Genomic DNA, 27,363 nt, shown 5'->3' with positions numbered 1-27,363 from the left:
CCAAGAAAGAGCTTTTTAGAAGATGCTCTTTCTTTTATGCCAAAATAAAGTTATACGGATGAAAGCCATGGTGTCCTCTCATGGCATATCTTTGCTCCAGCAACTCTTGATGATCATAGTTCACTGTAGAAAATTTAGGATTTGTGCCGGAGAATAACAGCATCTCATCCCAGTTGAACTGTTCAGTAACACTTGGGAAATAACAGCAGGCATGATTGATGTGCCCATGTTGCATGTCAGTAGGTAGCTTGCCAGCTTGGAGGGAGCCAGTGTCAGGGCTCAAGCCTGTACTTCCCTCACTGTGTTAAAACAAGCTGAAAGCATCCTCTGAGACAGATCATAAGCTTTGCTGTGTGGGTAGGAAAGTGGTAGGGAGCAGTAGTTGAAGTTCAGGCTAGCTCTGCAGCTAAAGCCTGCCCTAGGAGTAAGTGATTCTCCATCTGCATCTATATCCATTCAGTCCTTGGGTTTTTCACTGACAATGCCTTCAGGATGCCAGAAGGCAGTGGTGGCTTTGTGATGCAAATCAGTCCTGCCAAGTCTTACTTACTAAGAAGTTGACTCATTGATTTGGGATCAATTTTTAAGGCAGCTTGTAACATCTCTCTCATTTGGCATGAAGGATTTTGCCAAGTGTTTCAATGAGACAGTTACAGTCTCACTCAAAACTTCAAAAAAAAAATTTCCTTTCTTTCACATTGGCACTTTGAGAGTTGTATGTGAGTACCAAGAACTGGACAGAGAGACTGAAAAGCAATAAATTCGCTCTCCCAGAGTGAGAAGAAATTTTGCCTGCAAGAATGAGTTGAAGCGTCACTGGGTTTTTCTTGGGAGGAAGGCAAGAAGCAGAGAGGACAAGAGTGGTCCAGATGACCTTACTGTTTTTACCAGGACATATGGCAAGTGACTCCTTAGCGGGCTGTTCTTCAGGAGAAGTGGAGGGGAAGCAGAACAGTAGAGTCTTTTGCTAAAGTGTGAAGAGCAAAGCACATAGAGTCTCCAGTGCATCTGTTTGAGAGGGAAGGAGTAGGAATAAACACGCTGAAACATGTGTCGCATGTCCTGGAGAACAGGGATGGAGCCAGCAGCAGGGTGGCCAAGCAGAGAGGAGTTGCTGTGATGCTGCAGGCATGTTACCCTGCAGAAGCTTTGTGTATACAGAAGCTTTGTGTATGCAAGAAATTCTCCGGTTTTGCTGCAGAACTGATTTTGGGGAGGAGGACGTATTAACCTGAGGCAGAGGAAATGCTGGGCCTAGTTAGTTGGAGGCAGAGCACCTGAAGCACTGTTCCCCAAACCCCTGGTGGGTATCCTGACACTAACAGGGTTAAAGAGGAGAATATGATGCAACACTTCCCAGTGAGGACTACTCAAAACTTCTGGGTAGAGAGTAGATGCAGATGAACCAGCAGTATCTCAGTTGTGATAACTACAGAAGTCTGAAGTGAGCATATACGACCATTCTTCACACATTCTCTAGATATCATAGCTCTGGACAATCTGAGTCGCACAATCAGAAATTGTGTCCAACTAATATATTGGCTTTAAAATTGTAACCTATAAATACTAGTATTATGTTTGGAGTTTATTTTTTCCTTTGCGTTTGAAGTTTCATTGGTACTTAACGTTACACTTTCCAGTTTCTCAGCCACTCTGAGAAACTTGTTCTCTTCTAATCCCACCACTCCAGGAGCTGGAGATTTAAGAAAAACATGCAATATTTTGAAATATGTAATAAAATTGTAACAATTGCTAACATGGTAAGAGTAAAGAGATCGTCGATCTAAGACTACTACATGCAGTAATTCATCCTTCTCTGTAGGTGATGCCTGAGTCAAGAAAAACCTTCCGTGGTTGCTAAAAGGAAGGTTGCCTAGTAAGGTCCAGAAATGCTGTTAATTTGCAGGTTTAAGTCATAAGCAACTGTCAGTAAATTCCGGAGAGAAAAAAAAAAAAAGAATGTAGACCCTGAACTTGTAAATATATTGAAGTTACCAAAATATGCTTTATTAAAGTAACAGCTATATGTTTTCAACAAGTGACGAATACATAGAGAAAACACATTTTATTAACTGTCCATAAGCTGCAGTTTGTCCATACTAAGTCTTTGGTAACCCTATGCCGATAGCAAATACAAAAGAAATAGAAAAAAAGATTGAAATCTATAGCATGGCCAGCTGTTTTCTATAACATCCTAAAATTCACATTCACATCCTCAATTTTTGATATGCTTCCTTCATCCTTCAAAATTAATTTCAGGGATGTTTCAAATGCATTCTTAATTTACCATATGTGCTTCATTTATGTTGTATCACTGCAATGGCATATATGTAGCATAGAGATTTTAGCCTAGAAAATAAAGATATGCTGGGGAGTAAGCAACCATGAAAGAAAGGAAAAAAACACTGAAAAAATAGTGAGTGGAGAAGCTTGGTGCAAAGGAAGCAGTCTGGATTTGAGAGAGAATTCAGTGATGTCAGCCTGCCTTTGAAAGCTTGCTGAAGTGTGTTAGACAGTTGGAAACAGAGTTGTAAAGGGGAAATTTAATCTTCTTAGAAGACAGTGAAATTTAACTGATGCTGGATAAAGGGGAACCTCCTGTGATGCTGTATGGCTAATTTTCACAGAGAATATTTAATTCTTTCAGATATTGCAAGATTGCATTTGCCACTTTAGTAACTGCAAATTGCTGCTTGTGAAAAATCCATTTAATGAATATTATTTTGGCGGGTGTTGGCATCTTATGCAGTACTGAAGCTTCGTTATCCACTTCTTACCTGACCTGCTAAACAACTGCAGGTTTCCCTTCATTCAGTAAGCTTTAGCTGAAGAAAAACCCCTACCAATTCTTAACAAAATAATCAGATAAGAAAAGGCATGGTATTAAGATGAATGGTTAATATGTGGAAGATTATTCAAGATAGATAGAAATATTCTGCCTGCAGTTCTATTAATTTTATCAATACATATATAGTGCACAATTACAGTATATGAGAATTACATACACCCGTGTGCAGAAGACTGCATGGTATCTACCAAATCTTTACACTGTAAATAATTTACATTTATTGCCAAGCAGAATCGGAATTTTCCAATCTCAGAGGAAAATAAAGTCTTGTCAGCCCATCATGTTGTCATTATTACTGAATGCCTAGTAACCATTTGCACAAATGTTGTCTCGACATCCTACGTCTTCTTGGATGAGATAAGTTGAGTGATTCTTGGAGCCAGTTTGCTCAAGATGCAACTGTCTTTCTTGAACTTGCTCTGGATAAGAAGAACAAAGAGAATGCTAGTACTTGTTTGTGCTTTGGGCTAATCTGAAAAGGGTAGAATATTTTATTTTGTATTTTTGTACCCCCTGCTACTAGTCTTGCTAGCAGGGAGAAAGGAGGCATTTTTCTACCATGATACTTACAGTGTTTAATTAATACTCACCAGAGCTAAGCCGTGTAGAAAACGACAGATAAGGTTTTTTGTTCTTGAAAAGAAGAGAGAGGCCAACTAACTAATAAGACCCAAATTGCCATGGGGGTAACACAGGAAGTATGCCGTTATTTCTGATGAAAATGGTGTGTTAACGTTTTGTCCATCTGTGGGCTTGAGTTGGTCATTCCAGTCTTTAGCTCAGGAGGGACAAACACATTGTAAAATATTGCAAGAGAATGTTGGATTAACTGGTCTTCAAGTAGGATTAAAAGGCATCATTCAGAACGTCATACGAGAGAAAGCTGTTTCAATGTGCAAAATGCACAGAACAAGGTTGCTTCAGACTATATTGATCTGCAAATAGTAAATATATATATGTAATTCACATTTCCATAGTAAGAGTTTGCACACTGCACAGAGCTTGCGTAGCCTGTGCTTCGTAGGCAAATACTGTTGAAGCAATCAGTCACTTCCCTAATTTGAAAATCCCGTTGACAGAGAGTTGCGCAAGAAAGCTGGTTTGACATGAAAAGATATGCATTGAACTTGAATATATAGTTTGTCTGTGATACAAGTGCTGCCTCTGTAATGCAGATTTCTTCTCTTAAGAAACATTCACTTCAAAGTGTTATGCAAACTACTGCACTACAGCAGCAGCCATAAAAATATACTGCAGCATGTCCCAGCTATTACACACACCTGTTGAGCACAGGGATCAAAAGACCAATCAGCTAGCAAGCACTAGGATCGAACTGGTACGATATTTCCTGCAATTTAAAAATAAAGACCTAGGATAGGGTTGGTGTAATGTCCAAAGGAAGCCTTTTGTGGATACCAAGCTATGGCATTATGCTTTTAACCTGCTGTCAGCCCAGAAGGAAAGATGAATCTGTTTTCTTTGGATTATCTGAGGTGCCACTACCTGGCAAACCAGAAATGTTTTCCATTTATGCCCACTAAAGTGAGCACTAAGCAGGGCATGTCTTTACTAGCTCTGGGAAAGAGCTTTCCTATTCTTGCATTAGCAAAGGCTAGGATTTATTACAACATAGTGTGGGAAGAAATCCATGATGAGGAGTAGGATATTTTCTCTTTCACACGGTTTCTCCATTTCTGCCTTGTAAGCCACTAGCACTTTCCTGCATTTTAGATGATGCATTTGCATTTTCAGTTTGTACATTTCTCTTTCTGGTTTTGCTCTTCATTGGCAGATAAGAGGGGAATAAATACGAGAATTAAGGGGAAAGTTGCTGAGCACACCCAAAGCCACAGCAGAATGGTTTAGGGAGAAGTGGTGTCTTTAGACACTGCTGTGGCATCTGGATACTTGGGAATTACGTCCATGCGTGGGAAGTAAATATAGACATGCCAAGGTACTTGTAAAGGGCCCAATTTACAAGTCATGTGTCGCTTTTTGCACTGAATAACTGATTTCTATTTGCAGTTAACACCATTTGTGTCTGAGATAGAAAAGTACATGTAGTGTCCCTGTTTGCTAGCAGTTCAGACTTGGGACTGTAATGTAAAGTATAATGTCGGGCAGTGCCTCGCTTAGTCTAATTTATGGCTTTGGAACAGCTTGTTACACACCCGGTGTGGGACTGGCTGACGGGAGTAAAGAAACCCCCACCTTTTCATGTTCCCTGACAGCAGATTGCATGGTCTGCAGAGCTTTGCTGCATCACAAGTGGATTAAATCTTTATTTAAGAATCACAGGATGGTGATAGTGCTCTTAAACAGTAGCTGCTATTAAAATGTCAGCATTGCTGTCAGTCACCACTGGGTATCTGAGTTAGCACTGTTTCCCCTGATATTGAGAATGGAAAATAGACAGGTTGCTACTTAAAGTGAACTATTGTAAATGAGGAGCACAAATTTAATCCTGTCTGATATGGCTTATTATCCATCTGTAAGATTAAAAATGTATGTTGTATTACTTCAGGGGTTGCACTGACCTCTAGATTTCATGCTTCTGGATTTTACTACTTCTTATGTACTGTTATGCTCTTATTCCATATTTTGGCAATATCAAGGCTTAGTCATATATGTGAAAGAAAATGTGAAATTACAGATAACGTGGTAATTGTCCATCTTACGAAAACTTTAGGGCTTTGTCTTGTGAGCATTGTGCAAAATGGCACATATTGATATCTTAACTAATTATTCAGTCAAGGATTTGGCAGGTCAATCAATGGGAATGATGTACAATGGACTAGAATTGATCACACTTCATTTCCCATCAATTGGTAGAGCAAACGGTAGCTCAGATGCTAAGTTAGGATCATTGCCAGTAATTTTTGGGCTCATGCCTTCCACTTTTTCTTTCTTTTTTTTCTTCCAGACAAGAACCCCCAGACTATTTGATGAAAGTGCATGTCCTCTGATGTTGGTGAATAAAGCAGTGCAGGGTTTTTGTAGCCTCTGAGGGACGTGAGACTATTTCTGGCTCCGTAATTGATGCTGCTGCATAGTCTTATAATCACCTAACCTTATTGAATTGTCCCCATGTGAAGATTTGATTTCAAATTTAGTAATCATTATACATCATTTATTTTCACATAGATTACAGGTTCATCTGTAAAGTGACAGAATTTCACCCCAGAGCATTTTGAATGTTCAGCTCTTCACTTCTACTCTTTTTGGATATGCTTGTGACACTTGCAACTTTGGTGATTTACTAGCAATTAGTAGGCTTCCATGACAGATTTATTGTAGCCTTCCAAAGAGTGATGAATCAGGTATGTGGCTACAAAGAAGTTGTTCCCTAGGACTTTTATTTAATGCAGGAACACAGGGTTAGATCCCGTGAAGAGCTTTGGTGTCTAAAGCAGGACTTAACCCAATTAAAGCTCTACTCCTAAACCTAAATGTAAAATTGCTGTTTAAAAAAATCTTTGCTTAGGTGCTGTCTAACCCTGAAAGCAGTAAACCAACTCGCTGTTTCTTCATTTGAATTTCAAGTGAACTGGATGCCTACACTTCTTTTTCTGCACCTGCCAAAATGCCTGATTTCTGTATAAGGCTGCTCAGGAGCTGGAAATTAAAATTTCTTTCTCCTAAATGCTCTTCCTGGTTCAGCAGACCCACCCTACATTCATACAGCCAGCCATGCCCCTAGAAACATAGCTGGAAGGGATGGTACCGTCTACCCATAGGAGTTTTTTCTTCCTATCACCGCTGGCTAGAGGGTGGTTCATACTTGGTGTGAGGTTTTTGCATGCATTCCAGTTTCTGGGGTTGTGTGATTTTGTTCCTATCAGAAAGGTAACTTACTATTTAGCTTTTGGAATAGGGATTGATTCCTTTGGAAACAGTGAATATTCAAAAATAATCTAGTTGTGACAGGACCAAATGTTTTTGCATTAACAAGCTTTCTTTTAAAAATATATTGATCTGTTCTTTTTCTTTGCTTTCCCAGATGCCTGTTGCTCAATACTGATTAAAAAAAAAAAATCTCAAAATCTCATTTCTGATGTGAAACCATCCACATGCTAAACAAATACACATTGAACCAAAATAAACTATTTTAATAACTTATTTTTTTAATTAAATGCAAATGTAGCATCCATTGCAGTCTGTTAAAGCAAACAAAACCCCCAGTGCATTTAGCATATTAAAAAGATTTTTGCTGTGTTCACAATGTTATACAATAATTAAAAAGGAAACCAGCTAAGCCTTCAGAACCTGTCCCCTTCTATAGAATGTAATTAATTTCTGTTTAATTATAATAGTAGGGCTGTAGTGTGATTATTATTTTTGAGGGGTAAAAATCCTGCACTGTTGCTGTATTTTGTGTTTTGGGAAGCAGAACACGTGACAGAAAGGGAAAGATTTGAACCACGCTCCAGCTGTAATTAAATGCTGACACATCAGTGGAGGTTAGTTGCTCGTTTCTTCAAATGTGGCTTTCCGGGATGGAGGCTCCTCCCGGCTGTACTGTGCTAACAGGAGCAACAGTTTCTCCTGGGAGGATGTGGTGTTTTCTCCTCGGATGCGCAAATCTGGGAGATAGGCAGGCCTGACGCAGTGCAGACACCGCCATGCTCAAGGTGAAATTCCCACTTTGTTCACGCTGGTTGTTAGGATGCCAGGGTGCCAGCTCTCCTCAAGGGCTCTCCCTTGAGAGCGGTGTGGACTCTTGTGGTCTCGCTGTGCCTGCGGCCGGCAGGCCGAGTCAGGATTATGCTCTCATGCCATCTCCTGGCAGATTGTCACTGTGTTTGCCTCTCGGCACTGTGCGTGTCCCTTCTGCCCTGCCTTGTCCTCTGCAGATGTATTTGTCACAGCATGCCAGCCCTGTGAGATCAGCGTGAAAGCCAGTGGGGCTGGAGGTGGCCTTGTGTGGGCATGGTGGGGGACGGCACAGGTACAGGGACGCTGCGCAGAGCCCTGCTGGCGATGCTGCAGGCTGCAGGGGTCGGATGTTCCACCTGCGCAGGGTGCGTGCAGTAAGGTGGACACGACTGCTGGGCTCTGAGGGTGTGCCAAGAGTGGGAAACATTAGGCAGCTTCCGAGAACCACTGTATGTATGTGGGCTGCGGGCAGCAGAAAGGCTGGTACCTCCTCACCCTGCCAGCGAGGCAGTGGGGTTGGGGCAGCTGCAGGCAGAGTCTCCTGGCCCATTCTGCTGCAGGGTGAAGCAGCCCCTGAGGGCAACCCAAGAGCAATGCAGTAAAGACAGGATGAACCACCTGGTCACATCTTTGTTCAGTGGAGTGAAGCAGTTACACCTGATGAGTAGCTGGTCTTCCTCTTTTTAATTCTTTGCTGAAAGATTCCAATACAAAAAACTATCAACACTTCAGTGTTTCTCCCCTACAAGAAGAAAATCCGCTGCCATCTCTCCTGAGAGTTGGAATTGTGGCTCTAGAGAGGTCTAGGTGTGTCAAAAATGCTGTTTAGGTGGGTGGGCATTATTTGGGGCACTAAAGCTGGAAAGATGACCTGCATGTCCAGTGCAGAAAAACTACTTCAGAATATGCCTATTGCTCTGAGGAAACTGTTTGACAGAAGTTCATTCACATGAAACAAGAATGCTGGGCTGCAGCCAGGCATGGTACAGAGACCTGAAAAGCAAGCGCTGGTTACAGAATTTAAATTTCCTGCCGACAGGGATCAGTTAGATGTCAAGGCATTCAATAATGGTGATTTGAAACAATGAAAGATACTTTGGAAGACCTCTGCAGCCTAGCACTTCTTGGTCATGCTGCCATGTTCTCCTTTTCATTCTTCCATGAACACCACGACCATCACCCATCTTACCGTAGCATTTAGGGCTGAATTTTATATATGTTCACTGTCACTAAAGAAAGCAGTGCCATCCACCTATCTTCTTTTTTTTTTCCTGCCTTGTTTTTACTTCTCTTTGCCTCCTGTTCCCATTGTGAAATGGATCCAAGGAGTGATCAAGTGAAAAATACTCCCCCCCCAACCCAGGAAGAAGTGAGCAGGAATTGGTTAATGTCACTACCAGGTAAAATGCACTTCAAATGACACACACATCACATCCAAGGAGTACAATTTAGGACTAGGAATGTAAAATGAAAAGCAGATCAAGTGTGTAAAGCACCCACAAATCCCCTGGGACTCTGGTACTCTGCATTTCACCTCTGCAGGAAGGTTTCATCTCTGCTGCTGCTCACTAAAAGATGATTCATTTTTTTCCTGATTTCTGTGGTATCTGTTCTTAAACCTACCTCTTTGCATCCTCTGTGGCGCACCCTTCTACACTTCAAATTTCTTGACCAAATACATTGGGTAACTGTGGATTGAAGTTGTATCATATCCCCAGTTATAGATAAGCTAGATCTTTAAGCAAGGAGTATTACTGAAGAGTGTTAGCCAAGTGCCTGGGAGTCATACTTCACTCAAATCAGTTGACAGTAAAACATAAATAAAAGCACTTATATGCCACAGCCACAAGAGATGGCACAGTTATACGTCTGTGAAATACATAGATACGGAAATAGACTTAACTCTACTTCTAGCAAGGTCAAACCCCCTCTCTCCCTGTAATTAGCTGACTTGCTATCGGCTCTTTCCGGGCTCAGTTTTTCAAGGACTCCCTTTTCTCATTTGCCGAGCAGCTCAGGGTACCTTCCTCCGAGAGAGACCTTCCTTTCTCTCCAACCAGCCTCTCCATTCCAGTTAACCTCATCCTTTTCACCTGAACTTACTTATCCCTAACTTACTCAGAAGACAGCTTCGACATTCTGCTATAAATTGAAGAGCATCTCTTTGGAGAAGCAATGTCAGAAAGAGTGCCATCTCTTGTACTTGATTGCCTAAGTAACCCTTGGCGGTAGGTGCATGTCAGTGCTAAATGATTCCATCCACCGGGTGTTTAATTTCATATTAACCTGAACAGTGACAAATAGTCTCAACACAAACATCCTGATCGGATAAAAATGTTTGTTTGTTTATTTTTGTCTCCTGATCAGAACTGTGATAATAGTAAACAATTGGAGAGACCCGTTAAAAAAAAAAGACCAAAGAGCTGACCCCTGAATTCAAAGGATTATTTTTCGAATTTAGTTGTAGTCCAAAACCAGTTAAAATTATAGTGATACATAGTTACAGATACAGATTTTTAAACATCTGTCTTCAAGATGTTTTCTTTTCATCTGGTTTTAGTCCAAAACTGAATATACAAATATTTTAGCCCAAAACACACTCTCTTTTTCTTCTCTACGTATGTGCATGGGAGAAATTCCCAGTGACTTTTTGCATCCTGTAGCTATTGAATGAAATGGATGTTTTGACCAGTTTTGCTGCCAGTACTGGTTTCCAGCATCTGTCTTTAGTGTCAATATGCCAATGATTATGGAGGCTACCTTGGGATCCAGCTGCAGAGGTGGTACAACTTTGTGTATTGTTGAACCTGATATATCCTCAGAAAATATTTTAAACTCGGATGCAGTATTTTCTGTCAAAAAAAAAAAAAAAAAAGATTTTTAATCTGCTTTCATTCCCTAATTTCTGATGTGCTGTTAACTCAGAGGGACAGAATTAAGAGCATATAGAACAGACTGGGTTAATATAAAATAAGCTGATGAAGACTACATGGAGCTAGCCACATGCAAATCAGAAGGCCTTAGAGAACACCGTGAGGCTGAACATTTTTGACAGTTTTTGAAACAAAGACCGTTGAAAACATTTTTGAACAAAGACCTTTCAAAGCAATGAGGAGTCTTATTTTTTATTTCAGTCTATTTCAACAAGATAAAGAAATACCAGACAAAATACAGTTTGGAGAAAATTCTCTACGGGGTCATTAACTCTTTCTAATCAGACATTTGGTCTTAAATTTCATCTGGCCTGGTCTAGGGACTCTGTGTGCTGTGTTGAAGTTGTCATGTTAAAACTGGGTGCCATTGGAAAGGCTTGCCTGTGTCCTTGCAATTGCTATCACATTATTGCCTTGTAGCAATAATGGTTGTAGTGAGAGTTTAAATGCATTCGGATGAGGCAAATAGTGTCACAGAAAGCAACAAGTGTTTAAATTCGAACACTTAGACACAAACTTGAAGGATCAGTGATGCTTAGCTGTGAAGCTGGGTTAGATAGAAAAAGTGACATTGTAAAACTTTAAGCTCAAAAAAACCCTTGTGCAGCCATGCCAGGTGCAGAGAGAGCAGCTGAGGGCATATTTCCATGAAGTATTTAAACTGGAAAGAATTGCCAAAACATACCAAAGCAGATGAGAGAAGTTGATGTGAAAACTTTCTGAAGCAAAAATCCAGACTGTCCAATACCTTTTCTATAGACCGTTGACATAATTCCTGTTTTTCTGACACTTCAGTGATAACAATTTGCCTAGTTAAGACACCATGCTTGTGGCTTTATTGCATTTTAGTGCAAGTACTTCAGCTGCAGAACAAAAGTAAAGCAGTTTGATGTAATATGGATGTCTATTTGCACTCCTTTTAAGATAAACATTAGGCAATAACCATTTCTTTAGAGCCTGTATATTGTTCTTATGATTCTCTCTCTTCTATAGTAGCTCATGTTCATCAACATGATACATTCCTGCCTGATTTTCCAGTTCTGTCTTTCATTGAGGATATTCTTTTCTTTCTCTGATTGCTTTTTCTTCTTAGACCATTACTCTAGTTGATAGCTTCAGGTTATCATTGTATCCTATCTCCCTCTCCAATAAGCCTATGATTGATACTAATCTTCCTCATGGGACACATTTATAGGATGCAGGATGGAAACTACTCTCTAAATCTTAGCTTTGTATGTGCTGACAATTTGCAAGGTTGCACCTTATATTCACTTCAGGTGGCTTAGGGGAAAACATCAGCACCTGGTAATCATGCTTCTAAATAAGAAGAGAAATGCACTCCACATACTAAAAGTTATCTTGTTGTTCAGTCTTCTGTGCTGCTTCTGCTTGTATTTTATGTAACTAGAAAGGGCTCAGTTTCTATAGGTGGTCAATGTCCTGTAACCAAACTCATGCCTTTTCTTTCCAGTGAGAGGAGCCATATTTTAATTAATCTAATGGAAGCTTTGACTAGCAGGCGGTCCCCTGAAAAAGAGTTAATGTGCCGGAAAATGCTTCACACAAGCAGAAGACTCTTCATTGACTAATGTGCTTAACGCTACTTTTTCAAAGAAAATTATCCCAGTGAAAGCTTTATGGAGTGCCTTTGTTTTTCTATTTTTCTTTTCACAATATAGCCTCGTGTTTTGAAATTGAATTAGGTATGTCTAAGGACTTTTGAAAATAGAATTACTATATTTTTACTACAGGTTTTGCAGATGCCCATCAGTAGAGTATCATGGAAAACAAAAATATTCCATTCCTTGGAGGAATAAAACCTAGGGCACTGTGTGATGAATGCATTTGCTGAAGTTTGGCTATTTCACTGTTTCTACTTACCAAATATCTGAAGGCAGAGTCCAGTTATGTAACTAACTCCGAAAAATCAATAGGAAGTGAAGATGCTAATGTTTCTACAACATTTGCATATTCAAGTTCCACAGCCCAAGAAACAAAGAAAAGTAATAAGAAATTCATTTGTTTTATCTTTTATCTTTTTAAACAGACATGCATTTATCTTTATGAACAGACTTGCTAGACCTTTTTTGAATTGCAGAGTTTTGCTGCAAATGCTTATTATTTGGATTTGCATAAGGATTAACAGTGTTGGGCAAGTGGTATCTCCTAACCCTTTCTGTTTACTTGTGTGATACCAGCCGCTGCGATACAGTTTTCAAGGCAATCAGTGCTTTTAGTTCAGTGAATAATGCAGTTTGTTTTCATGGCAGATTCTCTAACGTTCCAAAAGTCTAGTTCAACAAAAATTATAAATTTATTTGCTCAGAGGCTTTCTGCACCGCCCCCCCCCCCCCCGCCTCCCCAAGAGCTCTGTGTACCTGCTAGCAAATAAGGGTTAAAGAATGAAAATTATGAAACTTGAGGGGAAAGTCTGAGCTGGCATGCATAGTGTAGAAATTAAGCTACACTCCCTGTCTGAACGTATGTGTGAAAATGTCATGGTCAAAGCAAAATAATTTCTTAGATCAGAACTTGGCACCACAAAATCAAAACTCCAGAGACTTGAAAAGGGTGTGTACCACAGCAAGTTGAAGTTGGTTGAAGTTCAAAACTCTCTTCACACTTTAAGTGTTTGTCTGTTTCTTTGTTCCAGCTTTTCATACACAGAAGTGTTACCTGAAATATCCCAGCATGCATGTGAATAATTTTTACTGTTCAGAGAAGACTAGTTTGAGAGCACCATTGCATAGTGTGTTAGGTAGATGAGACTTGAAAAATACCAAACTCTTTGTGCCTGTATGTTTTTTTCATTTTTAGTTCTTTTTACATTATTATGAAAGCACTGTTCCAACATCAATATATTACAATGGAAATATTATCAGGGACCTTGCATTATTTTCACAAGACCATGTCTCCCAGAGTACTTGCATTGTGGAAATCACTTCTGAAGGGCACAGAAGTGTATTTCACTAATGAGACAGTTTGAGCCCCACAGCTTGCTGCTTTGACTTACAGAACAGAAGTTACTTCACAAATTTGAAGCTTCAGGGTTTCTATTCTACTTTAAGGTGATTGTTGGGAATTTCTCAAAGAAAAGCAGATTTGGCCTTAAAATCGTCTAGGAAAAATATTAAGGAAGGGGGCACACCAATAGAAATAATATGTATAGCTTGCTCATGAGGGATGGATGTAATGGCAAGAGAAGCTTTATACCTGGAGCAGTGCTGAGTGACCGGCTCACAAGAGCTGGAGCAGCTGTTTCTGATGTGCCAGCAATGGGCTGGGGATGCCTGGAGCTTTTGCAGAGGTTGGGGTGCCCGCTGTGACAGGGGGGTTGTCCTCGAAGCCTCTGGGAGAGGCGAACTGGGAAGGAGCAGCCAGCCTAGTGGAGCAGTGGTCCCAAGCCAGCAGCTTCTGAGAAACCTCAAAGCTGCTCAAGGCTACAAGAAAGTAAAAATTTAGAACTGACGCTGCCGGGACAAAATATGATATTACTGGCAATGCATTAATTACTCAGTGTTGTTGCCGGTGGCTGATGACCCAGCAATCAAGAACAAGCCCTAAGTAATAAATTACTTTGAACATGGGGTGAACACAGGGTTCATTAACATCACATATGAAATGCTGATTAAGTTTTGTGCATAAGGCAAGGAACATAAAAAGCAAATACTGAGGTAACATACAGTGAGTGTTGTGCTTAGGCCAGGCACAATGGGCACTTGGTAGGGGAGACGTGAAGCTCCTACCAAAGAAATTACCTGCTTTATAACAAAAAGAGAAAGCTAGACTGCTCTGGAATAAGCTCACTGTCTCCTGAACCAGTAAGAATGTCTCTTGTAGTGTTTATGCGTGCTTTTTTAACCATTAATGTAGCCCTATACTGAATTAATTCAATTGAAAATGGAAACAGTTTTGCTTTCCTGTACATCAGTCTTCTTATTTCTACCACTGCCTTTATTTTAACAGTCAGTTTGGGAGCTCTTCCAGAGGAGGTTGTTGGTTCAGTGATACGGTTCAGGTAGTTAATACAGAGTGAAGAAGCCCTATAGCTTTACATTCCAGATCAGACAGAAGACAAGCATGCTGGCGCTGGCTAACAAAATGCGGTAGAGGTGTTGCAGTGCAGGAAAAAAACATAGCAGGAGAAAAACATAGCTGTCAAGTACCTTATTGATATTTTGCACTTTCAGTCTCAAGTGCTTAGTTAAAGGTCATTCATCCAAAAGGAATTTGGATGTTCTTTAACCTTTCTCGGTCTCTCTTACTTTCTCCCAATACACTTTGAAGTCATCTGTAATATTTCTAGATGGATCTGTGAAGAATGCTGGTGTTGATGAACTGACAAGTCATCTTTTTCTGCTGAACTCAGTAATGAGCTGTTCTTCGCTCCAGAAGATCATCTTTTTTTTTTTTTTTGGCAGGGTCATCATTGCCAAGATGAAATATTCTATTTTTTATTTATAGAAGGGAAACTTTTATACTACTGATAATGGAGTTATCTGAAGCCAGGGGTCTTGAAAGTAGGTCATTAAGTACTCAGTATAGGAAAAAGTGTGTTTTCCAGTGTTCCTTATTTTACTGGAGGGAATTGTCTTGTTTTCTAAATCTTGGCTTTAAAATCAAAAGACTTCTATAATCAAAAAAAACCCGATCATTTGATTTCATCACAAAGAAAATAATTATATCTAAGAGTAACATATTTTGAATCAGGAATAACATTTTTCCATTGTTTTTTTTTGAGCAATAAAGTGTCTGAAAATAACATTTTTCTATCTTTGGACAACATAGATTTTGAAGTCAATACTAGAGCAGATTGCCTCAAATTGGAAAATACAGAAGCAATTGTGACATTGGTTTTTGTTTCTGTTTGTCTGTTGGTTGGCATTAAACAAATAAGACGTATATGAAATAGCAACAGTACTTACTGGGCTATAATCTATGTAAGTGAAAGTTGCCAGGAGTCAATTTGGCCCGTGATACTTTACAGCAGTGCAAGGTTGCACTCATTTGTTACGGCCACTGAGGTGCTGCTATGGGGTTCACCGGAACCTAGCAAGGTTCACCCGTTCCCTTCATTCCCTTGGGATAGCCCATCTATCCCAGAAAAGCACCGGTTGATTTTGCCATCTTCTGGGGTTCTAGCACTGTGAGCTTGCTGCCTTGTAACCTCTCTTCTCTCTCTCCCCATATGTATTTTTAGGTGACGGGAACTGAGACATAATCTGGGCAATTTATTTGGCTGATACTTAGCTCATTCACTAAGTGCCCTGAGTATTGATATGACTGACTTGTGTTGTAGAAGTAGCCACATGCTCTGCTATGTTGGGCAACGTGCTGTATACGCAGTTCAGGTACACATGAAAATGTGGCTGCTTTTTGACAATGGGTACCATTAAATGTCAGCGGTTTTTACATGTATTAAACGTTACATTTCAAGATAATACAGATGCCATAAAAATCACCTCTCACCCTACTCGTTTTGTGGGCATTTTGAAGCAAGGCTCATGAAGTAAGGGTTGCATTGCCTACCTAAAATATAACTCATATGTCGTGGGTTTGGGGTTTTTTTGTTTGCCTTTTTTTGTCCAAATATCACTGTAATAATTACTGTAACAGAGAGCTTTCTGTGGACTTAATGTTCTTCTGGCTTAATGGCCCCTGGTTATTCTCAGGCCATCAACTTTTCCCAGCTGGTCATCAATCCCAAAGAACTGCCTTGTGCCTCCATTATTATTGCTTAAGTACATGACATTTCTGGTGCAACCACCGCCTCCCAATGAGATGATACTACAGCCAATAGCTTTTTCCCCCCTTGCTTTCAATATTGTCAAAGCATTATACAGCTGGTACAAGAATGTTGCGGCTGTTGGCTGTGAATTCCTCTGACAATTTCTAGGCGCAAGTTTTGTAGATTTCAACTGAAGGAATCTGAGTGAGGTGACTGAAAATTACTTGCCTGGAGCAGCTACATGGGCTCAGCCCCCATGCATCCATCAGTCAAGAAGTAGCTGCGCAATACCTGCATGTTTCAGTCTGAAGACATTTTCCCAGAAGGAACAGTTTTCAAATAAGATCTGGGACAGATGTTTTAGGGGTGTTAATGTTTCTCATCTAGCAAATACTGACATCCCCTCCCTCAACCCCTCCCCACGTTTCCACAGCTCCACTGATGGTCGCCCTTGTTTCCTAACAATTGATGGATTCTCTGGCAGACTTTTAAAAGGAACAAGTGAGTTGTAGCTCAGTAGGCCAGAAACCAGCAGAGATTGTTTAGGTGAAAATGTCTTGCTACGTGGATATTCAAACCCATGTGCGTTAACATTGGTGCTGACTACGTTTCCTTTAACCTCATTAGCACTTCATCTTGCTTTCCCAAGCATGATGGTGGAGCAGCTAGTTCACCTTAGAGACTTTTGCTAGGTAATTCATCAAAGTGGCAGGTGAAGGCTTAAAGGAAAATGCATGTAAATACTGAATTAGGAACCTTGGCTCACAAAGGCATGAACATTTCTACCCATATCATTAGCTCTGGATTACAATCCATATATGCGAAAGAAAAGGGACTTTGTTGTTTGGGGAAGACAGAGAGGCAAAGCTTACTGGTTGTATCATTACACGAGTTTTATAGTTTAGTTATTTTGTCTGTAATTAAAAAGCACTTCATCATTCATTAGCTATTCTCATATATTAAAAAAAAAAAGCTCAGACTGCAACCACTTACTACCTTCAAAATTAAAAACCAAGTTACTTAAGTAAAATACCACCTTCAAATGCTAGGGGCCAAACCATTTCCAAACAGGGGATTGAGATTATCTCAAAGCTAGGTTATGTCTTCTTTTCAGCTTTAGAGTTTTAAGCTGTGCCTCACAGCATGCTGATTTAGTAATTTGATTCCTGTATGCATGTGGTTGATACTAAGTGTAATTATATGTCATCATAACTTCTCCTCATTGCGACTAAACCCACGAAGTTTACACCTGGAGACATGCCAGCTACATTTGTAATGGCATAAACAACGAGCTGCCATGGAGAGCCACAGGGTTTGATCTCGAGGTGCTGAGGCCCTCATTGTCAAAGATGGGTTTAGTTTGCTAGCACTCTTCAGAGCCAATGAATACTGTCACCTCGTCGGTATACTACAGGATCAGGCCAGTGCCACAGTGCAGGAGATGACTGCTCTTAGCATGTTGTGTGTCTGATTTGGAGCCTCTGGAATTAAATAAGCCTGTTACTCACCAGGAAGGTACTGGAACGCTGTTCATTATGGTTAATGATGAAAATAAAATTCTGATCGATAACCTTAGGAAAGAAGATCAGTAGATCAAAATGATCATGAACCAAAATGGCCTTTGAAGGAACTTCAGACTGGTGACCAACCAGTTCAGTTCATTTGCCTTTTTTTTTGGTAAAGAAAGGGTAAGATACACACTCTGTATGTTCTATAATCTGATGTTACTGGTCTTAAATGCTGCAAGATACTGTTTCATGGAGGCCACCGAGGCACACCTTCAAACAGTCTTTACCTCCCCGTTTATTGTATTCTTGTTAGAAATTAGCACGTTAGGGATACTGTTAACCCTTCACCCCTTTTTAGTTCTGGTGCTGAGTAGCAGATATGCTTACATACTCACCTTACTGATATCTATATTGGTGGCATACTTCAGTAATATGACTTAAAATGCATTTTCATTTTCATGAAAGCTTGTTTTACTCTCTTGAGTCCGTTAGGTCAGACACTCACTGGACAGGCACCTCCTGTTCCATTTTTCTGTGTAACTTTTAAACATGAACTGACAAGCTAGAAAAAGTTCAGTGCACTAACTCACTGTCATGTAAAATACATGCAGACATTAATGACCAGCTCTGACTGTTGAACCACAAAGGAGGTACAAGAGCATTGCAGTGGTTAAGGCACCAACTTGGACATGGCATGGAAGGACTGGACCAAGGTATAACTCTCTTCCCTTAGCAAAATGTCCTGACCCCAAGGTTGAAAAGCTATTCAAACCTGTGCTTATGAGGACTTACAATTGATTATCTCCTGCAAAAAATTGGAAGAGGAAGAATCAAAAATACTCCAATTATAGCTCACTTATGGCAAGTGGAAGAAGTACAATCCTATGCAACTTGGAACAGTACAGAAGCTGTTGTCATTACTGTATATGATGCAGCAGTGGAAAGGAGGATTTAAACAGTGGACTTAACTCCACAGAGGAACTTTAAGAGCTATACACCTATACCTCATTTTCCCCATCTACAAAATGTACAGGTAATGTGTTCCTAGTTATTTGGGAAGACTGCTGGGTGAGATTTTTGTAAAGTCCTCTTGAGATTTTTGCTGTAAAATACACCACATACATGTAAAATATAGTTATCATGTAGTGAATGGGAAGATGTTCACAGCTAATTTTGAAGTATGTATGTCTTTGCAGCCTTTAAAAATGCACTGCAAGAGTTGTGCATTGGTAACCAGCTCCGGACACCTTCTGGGAAGTAAACAAGGTGACAAAATCGACGAGACAGAGTGTGTAATACGAATGAATGATGCACCTACTCGAGGTTATGGAAAAGATGTTGGAAACAAAACAAGTCTTCGAGTCATTGCACACTCCAGCATTCAGAGGATTTTGCGAAATCGCAACGAACTCTTAAATATGAGCCACGGTGCTGTATTTATCTTCTGGGGTCCTAGCAGCTACATGAGGAGAGATGGTAAAGGCTTGGTGTATAACAACCTGCAGCTAATGAATCAGATACTGCCTCAATTAAAAGCATATATGATTTCTCGCCACAAGATGCTTCAATTTGATGACCTTTTTAAACAGGAAACTGGGAAAGACAGGTGAGAACTTATGTGAATACATTTGGGGGATGCCATACAGTAGTAAAATAACATAGTTTATACATACCAATTTCAGATCTGCTCAGAGGGACCATCACAACTGTTAAATCCTCTGCCTCATGAGTTGTAATAAGGTATGACATGCCAAATAATATCACTTGTAACATAAGTAAAACATATGCATCAAAATAATTTGTTTAGAGTATTGCCTCATCAACTTAGAATACCAGAAACTGGTTGTACTGTTTATACAGCCAAGGAGGCAGAAGCTGTTTAAATCTCACTTTGGGATAATATACCCGAAAGTTTTTTTACTGATTCTAAAAAATCAGAATGGATAGGTTATGTTTTCTTATAGAGGAAATGCCACCATTCAGTGAATTATAATAGCTGTTTATTGAATTTAAGCATTCTTGGAACATTGCAGCTGTAAAGCTTCTTGTAAAACAAACAAACATTAGTCATACATTGGGTGCTTCAGAACAGTTCATCTTGTATTTCCAACTGCGAAAAGGAAAGTTATGATAGTAACATCTTCATGAGACTGTTTATGAATTGTAGGCTGATATTCAAATCAAATTTTTAATAAGTGACCCACTGCAGGACTTGAGCATTTTCACATATAATGTTTGAAAATGGGCATTTAAACCAAGGACTTCCTAGCAAAAAACACATTTATTTTTAATGAACACCTATTTTTTACTTATTAAATATGCTGCTGTAAAAATGGAAGAGAGTCCCCACTTAGGTACAAAGGAAGAGCTGGTTTTATTGTGCAGTAACTCATGGTGAGATTCTTCTAGCTTCACAAATACTATACCTACACACCAAAGCTTGGAGCTGGGCTTGGTCCTCTTGTGGACAGGGAGGACTCGAGAGCACAGACTTTGTTTTCTGGGCTGCATAACAAAGGCAGAACCAGTGTTAGAGGAAACTGTTGTATCCTCTTAGCTGATGGTGACTGTATCTTTGCTTCGCATTTGCTGCCTTTGTCTGTCATAACCCACATGGTTTGCTTGCAGAGCTCTGTTCAGTTATAATGGATCAAGCTACATATCCAAGTTCTTGACTGACCTACACCAACACTACAGCACACAGGAACTTGGTCAGTTTCTTACCATTAAAGGTGCTTTTCTCTTCATCCTCAAATCGGTGCTTGTGACTCTCTGCCAGAGACTCTGCCTCTGCCAGAATGAGAAGGAAGGATAACAAGGGGAGATAACCTGCCAGTTCTGATGTGTTACTGTCTTTTCCAGGTTTGTTCACCCAGAGTAGAGTGAAGTGGTAAGGTGAATTAAGCATTTGAACCCTTCAACAAAAGTGCAAAGGATTATCTGTATGCCCAGAATTTACAAAGGCGTGAAAGTTAACAAAGCTGTAGTTGCATTGTAACATGGGCCACCATCAGCCCTAACGGTCAGACCCTTTACACAAGGAATGCACACTGCTACCTCCTTTCCTGGATTGCTCTTTCAGTGTAAGACCACATGCAGTCCCCAGTTTTGAGGAACAGTTTACCTCCTCTGCTTCAGTCTGGCCAGTTCTGCCATGGGGAGCCATGGTCCCATTCCTTTCCTGACACTTGCTGTGCAATTTCAGGCAAGCTGCTTTTTCTGGTTCTGCATCACCCATCCGGAGCAGGAGGAATATAGCTGTGCATGTGATGAAAGCATTTCTTTTTCTACACAGGCAGCAGACTCCATCTTGGCTCCTGAAATATTCTCACGGCCTTTGAGACATTAATGACATTATAACAAGTTTATAGTGGACTCGTCATGGGCACGCTGAACTCCCAGTGTGAATCAAGGGCACTTGGATGCTAGCAAAATTCAGCCTCATGAGCAGGTCCTGCTGCTTTTAAGAAATTGCAGGCTCTGCTGTGTATAACCGCTCCTTTAGAGGGCACATACAGCATACTTGAAGGACTAAGAAGATTAAAACAGGAGATGAAAATAAATGAATAGGCAGCACAGAAAAAGGGAGGGAATATGAAAAGAAACATGGGTAGGGAGAAATTTGTAAGGGAAGAAAATTTATGTAGCTGTGGGGGCAGGAGCAGAACATTGTACAGCCCAGAATGTTGCTGTTCCCTGGGAGGTTTCCTCTGAGCTTTTGACATTAGTGCCTGCAAAAAACAAAGGAGAGAGAGAGAGAGGCCTGATTGCAAGGTTGCAATAATCAAACCATTCATTTCTGTCTTGAAAATGATGAGAAAAAAGGTAATTGGATGTATTGTGCTTTTCGGGAAAAAAAGATGATCTTTAAGTGAAGGGAAACCTTCAGAAAACATTGCTAGTTAAATAGTATGGTGAACGACAAAGGCTGCAGAGCAATATACTTGGTATTATGAAGTAACTGTACTTGAAAATAACTTTATAATTGAATAAGGGTACATTAAGAAAATATGATTCAGAACCAACATTATAGTAATTAGATAAAGGAAGCATAAATGAAATAACTGCAGGAAGAGTATTTCCATAGAGATTATAAATGAGATTTTGGTGGAGCAGAAAGGCCTTTAATTGTAATTTAGTGTGCACTACAGAATTATCAGCACAGTGTGTTAGTTCATCGTATAAAAGAATATCTGATAATTCCCCCTAATAAGCACATGACAGTTCTTTATATTCTTTCATTACAGCCGATCAGGTATAAAAACAATATTCTTTTGTTGGACTCTTGTTCAGATCTTTTATGAAAAGGCAAGACAGTGTAACCCTGTTTCTATATTGCTGTCCTGCAGACATGGTATTTAACGAGGCCAAAGTGGTACTTGAGTAAGTTTCTGAATCTTCATTTCGTTGTTTAGCTTTTAAACTAGTTTATTTACATTCAGTTATTCTCCTATTTATTGCAAACACTAAATTACAGCGTAAGTGTGTGTATGCAAAAAGATGACGAACCTAGCAGATAGCCTAGCTAGGTTGCCTGACCTGTGCAAAGCCCAGCCACTTCAGTCATGGTCTAGATACGACTGTTCCCTTGGTTTTGGAATGTAAGGTCTTGGGCACCTAAAACAGTGACCTTGTGCAAGCTTCAGAGCAGTCTTAGTCTGAACATGTTCCTGAATTACCTAGCGATTCACAGGCTCAGAATCTCTCAAGGAGCAGGAAGGCTTTTCGCTACCTTTCCCTTTCCTAATAATTTTGAGCCAAAAATTATTATTCTCTGTTTTGTGTTGTTGCAGTGCCTGAAGGCCTTTGCTGAGCTTATGACCCAGCTATGACATTGTGACAAATTGCACCCCCTCCCCAAACTTAAGTGCAAATTCAGAAAATAAGTAAGGCCCCATAATAGGAACTAATGAGACGCTTAAATCATGTTATTCTCCAAATGCTAACTTAGCCTGAAAGTCTGTATGTCAGGAGCAATAAAACCGTATGTTTCAGGAGTTCATACATTACCAGATAACCCACAAAAGACAGGACAAATTACCTAGGCTCCCCAGCATCCTTCAGGCATTTTTGGCTAAAGAATTTCCTTATGTTTAGAAGTGCCTTTTAAGCAGCCAGCATTGATACCACCACTTTTTTTTTTTTTTTGTTTGTTTGCAATAGTCTAATCTACTGAGAAAATGGGAAACCTTGGTACAAGGCATTCCTCAATCTGACAGTGCTCAAAACATCTCCCTCCTATTGCCCTGTAGGTGACCTACTTGGAGCCAACTTGTTCAGCATTAGCTTGGGAACCTGCATGGTGGGCTCTTGCCTGCTGAATTACGTATTAGTGATCGCTGGCACTTGCTTGCAGTGGCTGTTGGGGCTTCAGGTCCCTGCTTCCAGGACTGTTGTGCATTCTGCTATCACTGGGTAAACTGCAAAAGGTGGCCTTGGAACTGGGGTCAGGACCTGGGATTCCCAGGTGACTGCTGCTGCTGTGATGAGAACCTCATGTTCTCTGCTTTTTTTTTTTTTTTTTTTTGGGGGGGGGTGGGTGTCACAAAATTTCACAGGTGTCAGGCAGATGTAGGTGTGGTGGAATGAGGTAAATGTAGGTTTCTCATTAGTACAATCTGACACAGCACACAAGCCATCCAAGAGCCTGCACTTGCTCTCACGGTGCCTCAGCTTTAGTAAGAGATGGAAGGAGAGCCAGTCACTGGACAGGCTGTCATCAGGAATCTGAGGCCTTTTTGGACACAGATGACACAAGCTTGAACTTCTTCCTATGGGACTTTTCTAGCTGAATGAGGAGCCATTAGGGAGACCTGCTGTCTCCTCCTTTAACAGTATTTGAAAGGAGACCTTTGAGTGAACTTGTTTTCTCTGGAGCAAATAACTGACTCTGTGCCTGACTTGGTCCTGTAGGGCTGCCCCTAAATATGCCTTCATGACACCTTTAAGACATGCTCCTCACTGGCATTTCCTTGACCCTCCCCTTCCAAGACTGCCAGCTCGCCCCAGGCATAGGGACAGTGCATGTGCCAGGCAACCAGTGACCATTATAGTATGCAGCTCTTACACACTAAATGGCAATGACAAGCAGATGCTAGAAAGAAGAAACGTTACTGTTGCCATTTTGCAGATAAGAACCTGTGATACAGCAAAATTTAAGCACAGCTTGTAAATCTTTTAGATCTGTGAGCAGTTACATGGAGACATCTCCTATTTTGCATAAATAATGCTGGGATCAGTTGCGCTTCTTTTAAAGATTTCTCCCAGCCTGCAGAGAAGGCCGGGAAAGGAGCTGCCTTAGAGGGCTCCCTTGCAGCACTGTCATTCATATTCAAAGGTCCCACCAGGCAGGGATGGGACTTAGGGAAGGCAGAGGGGTAGCACCTAGGATGAAGGTTTCCCAGGCTGGCTAAGGGACAGGCGTAACTGCAGCTAACTATGAGTTTCCTGCCAGCAGTCACAGTGAGTGGCTGGAGCTTCTAGAAGTCTGATCAGGAATGGGGTGGGAGGAAAGATGGTTAGACCAAGCACTCGAGGCCAGACCTCGCTGCAGCAGACAGGCTCCTCTGTATGCGGTGGGAGGCAGCATTTTAAGCAGCCCTCTTCATCCCCCGTGATGCGTCTTCCTGAGCACTTAGTGTGTAAGCTCCATTAGGTGATTGTAGATGTGTATAGATTACTAGCAGAAGAATATAAATATAGGACATGAAGTTTCAGTCACTTAAGGTAAACTTACCGAAAGGTCAGCTAACATTGCTGTGTCCAAATTTAATTACAGCAGGAGCAGTTTCTGCATAGATTAGTCCACTGACAGAAGACACTAGCAAAGTCATTAAAAGATGCATCAGCAAAGTAGTCTTGGTTGCCCAATTTTCATAATCTTTCACAAGAATGAAAAAAATGCCCAGAAATTGCTTCAGATATCTCAAGAATTATTTGTCAGCCTAGAAACTTAATTATGTTTTTGCTTTCAGGAAGATATCCAACACTTGGCTTAGCACGGGCTGGTTTACAATGACTATCGCATTAGAGCTCTGCGACAGGATAGATGTTTATGGCATGGTGCCACCGGATTTCTGCAGGTAGGATTTATTTTGGAACCATTATTAATCAACAAGGTTGAATGTTACAGATAAATATCTGAATCTTTTAAATTTTTTTCTCTGCAACATGTCTTCAGTCCTCTTAAAGCAATTAATTAACATGTCCCAAGATCTGATTTTGAAAACAACAAACAGCATTTAATTATGTTATATAAAATATTTAAAAATTTTGTTTGTAGTGTGGGAGAATTAATCTATCTTGTTAGTTTCTTTTAGTCTCTGCATATTTATCAGCTAAAAGTAATGCAATAATTGCCATGAAATTAATCTAAAAAAGAGGAGTACTGGAAAACATTACTTTTAATTTGTTTTTAAAATTTCCCCCCAGTTAATAGAGGAACGGAATTCTCACAGTGACTAGTTTCTAAATTGAACTTTCTACACAACTCAAATTAAGGTGGTTGTATCTCTGTCACATGAATCCTAATATTCCAGTAAACTAGCTTCCTAAATAATCCCCATCAAAGAAAAATCCCAGAATTTGGACCTGCAGAACAGATGATCAGTCCTGTAATCACCCATTTTGGTTATGCAGGGTGTGGGCCACAAGCAGTAGAAGCAGCACACAAATTCTGCTAGTGGAAGCTGTGTGACCCCTTCATGTTTTATAAAGTAACAACACGTGTACATTTTACAGCTACGTTATGCCTCCAGCCATATTCAGGACTCAGGCCCAAGGTGCTGGTTAAGGTTTCCTACTATGGATCAATGATAGAGGGAAACAGTTTTCAGGACTTCTGGTACTGGACCAAAATCACATTAGCCACATGACGCAAAACACTGATCCATTATAAATTCATACAAATTTGTTTTACATCAGCAATCTTTATGCTGACTTAAGTATTGTCTGTCCATCCACTACCAGGCCTAGCACGCTGGCCTTTCAGAAGGATATGGTTATGTGCCCAGACCTGGTCCTGATCCCATTTGCACTGTCAGGTGACCCAGCAACACACAGAGCTGGTACTGGCAGTCTGGAATGATGGCATCAGTATAACATTTCATCACCAGCTCACAAATCCCTTTCACCAAGAAGTACTTGCTTGAATTTTCTATTGCAAATTTAGTGATTTTACTGAAGTCTCGTTCATTGACTAATTCAAGATGCCTTTCAGGGGCAAGGGGAGCAATGCTGCAGTGGCAGGTTAGCTGATCTATCAAAGAACAGGACTGCTTTGACTTTATTCTGGGCACTGAAAAAGATCATTTGGGAATCTGCATTTGTCCTGGGCACATAGTAGAAATCCCTGAAGAAATCACAATATAAAATGTCAACAGTAAATTCCACTTTGTAAGAATTTCTACAAATTATAACAAAATATTGATGATAAATGCTGTGATGTACTGCCAGATTTCATCATGAGCAAAATAACAAACTAGATCAGATACTCCAGACAACATAAATAGCTTCCACAGCACAGCATTTCAGTTGCCCTGTCATTTCAGCTGGCCAAGACACACTTCTTCAGTTTCTGTAAGTGGCTGGTCTGTCTTACTCCAGAAGTGGCTGCTTTCCAGTGCCACATGGAAGTAATTCCTGAATAAACTGATGAACTAAAAATGCAGAAGACAGCAATTCACTGTACACCAATGCTCAATCCTACCTTTTCAGGCAAAGTCAGATTAGTTTAGATACATATGCTTAAGAAAAAAAAAAACCCAACTGTTTTTAAGAGGGGCTAAAATTGTCACTGAGACCGTATGAAAGGCTTTTGTTAAATTGATACACTGAAATCAAATGGATATAATATTAAATTATGACACAAGAAAGGCTGTAATCAAACCTACCATTGATAGATGTACTAATGCTTACAGCCTGCATAAAAAGTCTTAACGTAAAGGTACACTTACCTGATCGTAAAAAGGGAAAAGGTAATTTCTTAATAAAAAGAACATATTGTGTCTTTACCTCAGGTTTATTCCCCAGATGATGAAGGGAAAAATTGTGGTTGCCATGCCTGGAAGAAGCTATCTGTGAAGATCCATGAGAGGAACCTCTTGCCATAAATAGTTAACCTTCTTAGTTTGCTTTTCAGCCCCTTACTAAAAGGTTAAACAGTGCTTCCTTTCAAAGAAATTAGACAACAAAATAGAACAGCAGAAATAAAGAAATATTCTGTAATTTTAAGCCATATTTCCTGGATTTCAGTCAGACAAAATACAGATCTACCATTTAAAAAAGAAAAACCAAAACAACAAAAAAATCTGCCCCTACCTGTCTCGTGTGTGCAAGATGGTATAGGTACTTTAGTTGCTGTGTATCTGAAGAATCATTAAGATTTAAAAAACAAACCAACAAAACTCTTATTTCTATTCAGAGTTAATATCACCTAATTTACAACTTCAACAGATACCCATTATTTTCTAAGTATTACTTACTCCACAAATTAATGAGTGTGGGTGATCACTGTCATGGAACTAAATTAGTATCACATCTGTAACGTGAAGGACATCTCAAAGGTATCGTGAACATCATACTGTTGATTCTGCTACAAGTTATTTGCTTAAGATCATTAACCAAATCGCTTCCCATCCCTGCAAGAAAAATAGTCTTGTGAAGGAGTCTGGAGTTTAGACTAAAGATTTG

General features: G+C 40.1%; 1 protein-coding gene across 1 annotated transcript in view; it reads left to right on the top strand.

Moving 5' to 3' along the window:
• ST6GALNAC5 (ST6 N-acetylgalactosaminide alpha-2,6-sialyltransferase 5) overlaps positions 1-27,363 on the top strand; it is a 73,279-nt gene that overhangs the window by 39,625 nt on the left and 6,291 nt on the right. The window contains exons 3-4 of the mRNA XM_059821753.1: positions 18,870-19,279; positions 24,648-24,755. Coding sequence (XP_059677736.1) covers positions 18,870-19,279; positions 24,648-24,755 — 518 coding nt within the window. The remainder of the gene's footprint in view (positions 1-18,869; positions 19,280-24,647; positions 24,756-27,363) is intronic.

This window comes from Gavia stellata, chromosome 10 (assembly GCF_030936135.1).
Source record: "Gavia stellata isolate bGavSte3 chromosome 10, bGavSte3.hap2, whole genome shotgun sequence".
NCBI classification, from domain to species: domain Eukaryota; kingdom Metazoa; phylum Chordata; class Aves; order Gaviiformes; family Gaviidae; genus Gavia; species Gavia stellata.
The sequence above is the reverse complement of the archived record's forward strand: the minus strand, read 5'-3'. Positions and strand labels throughout refer to the sequence as shown.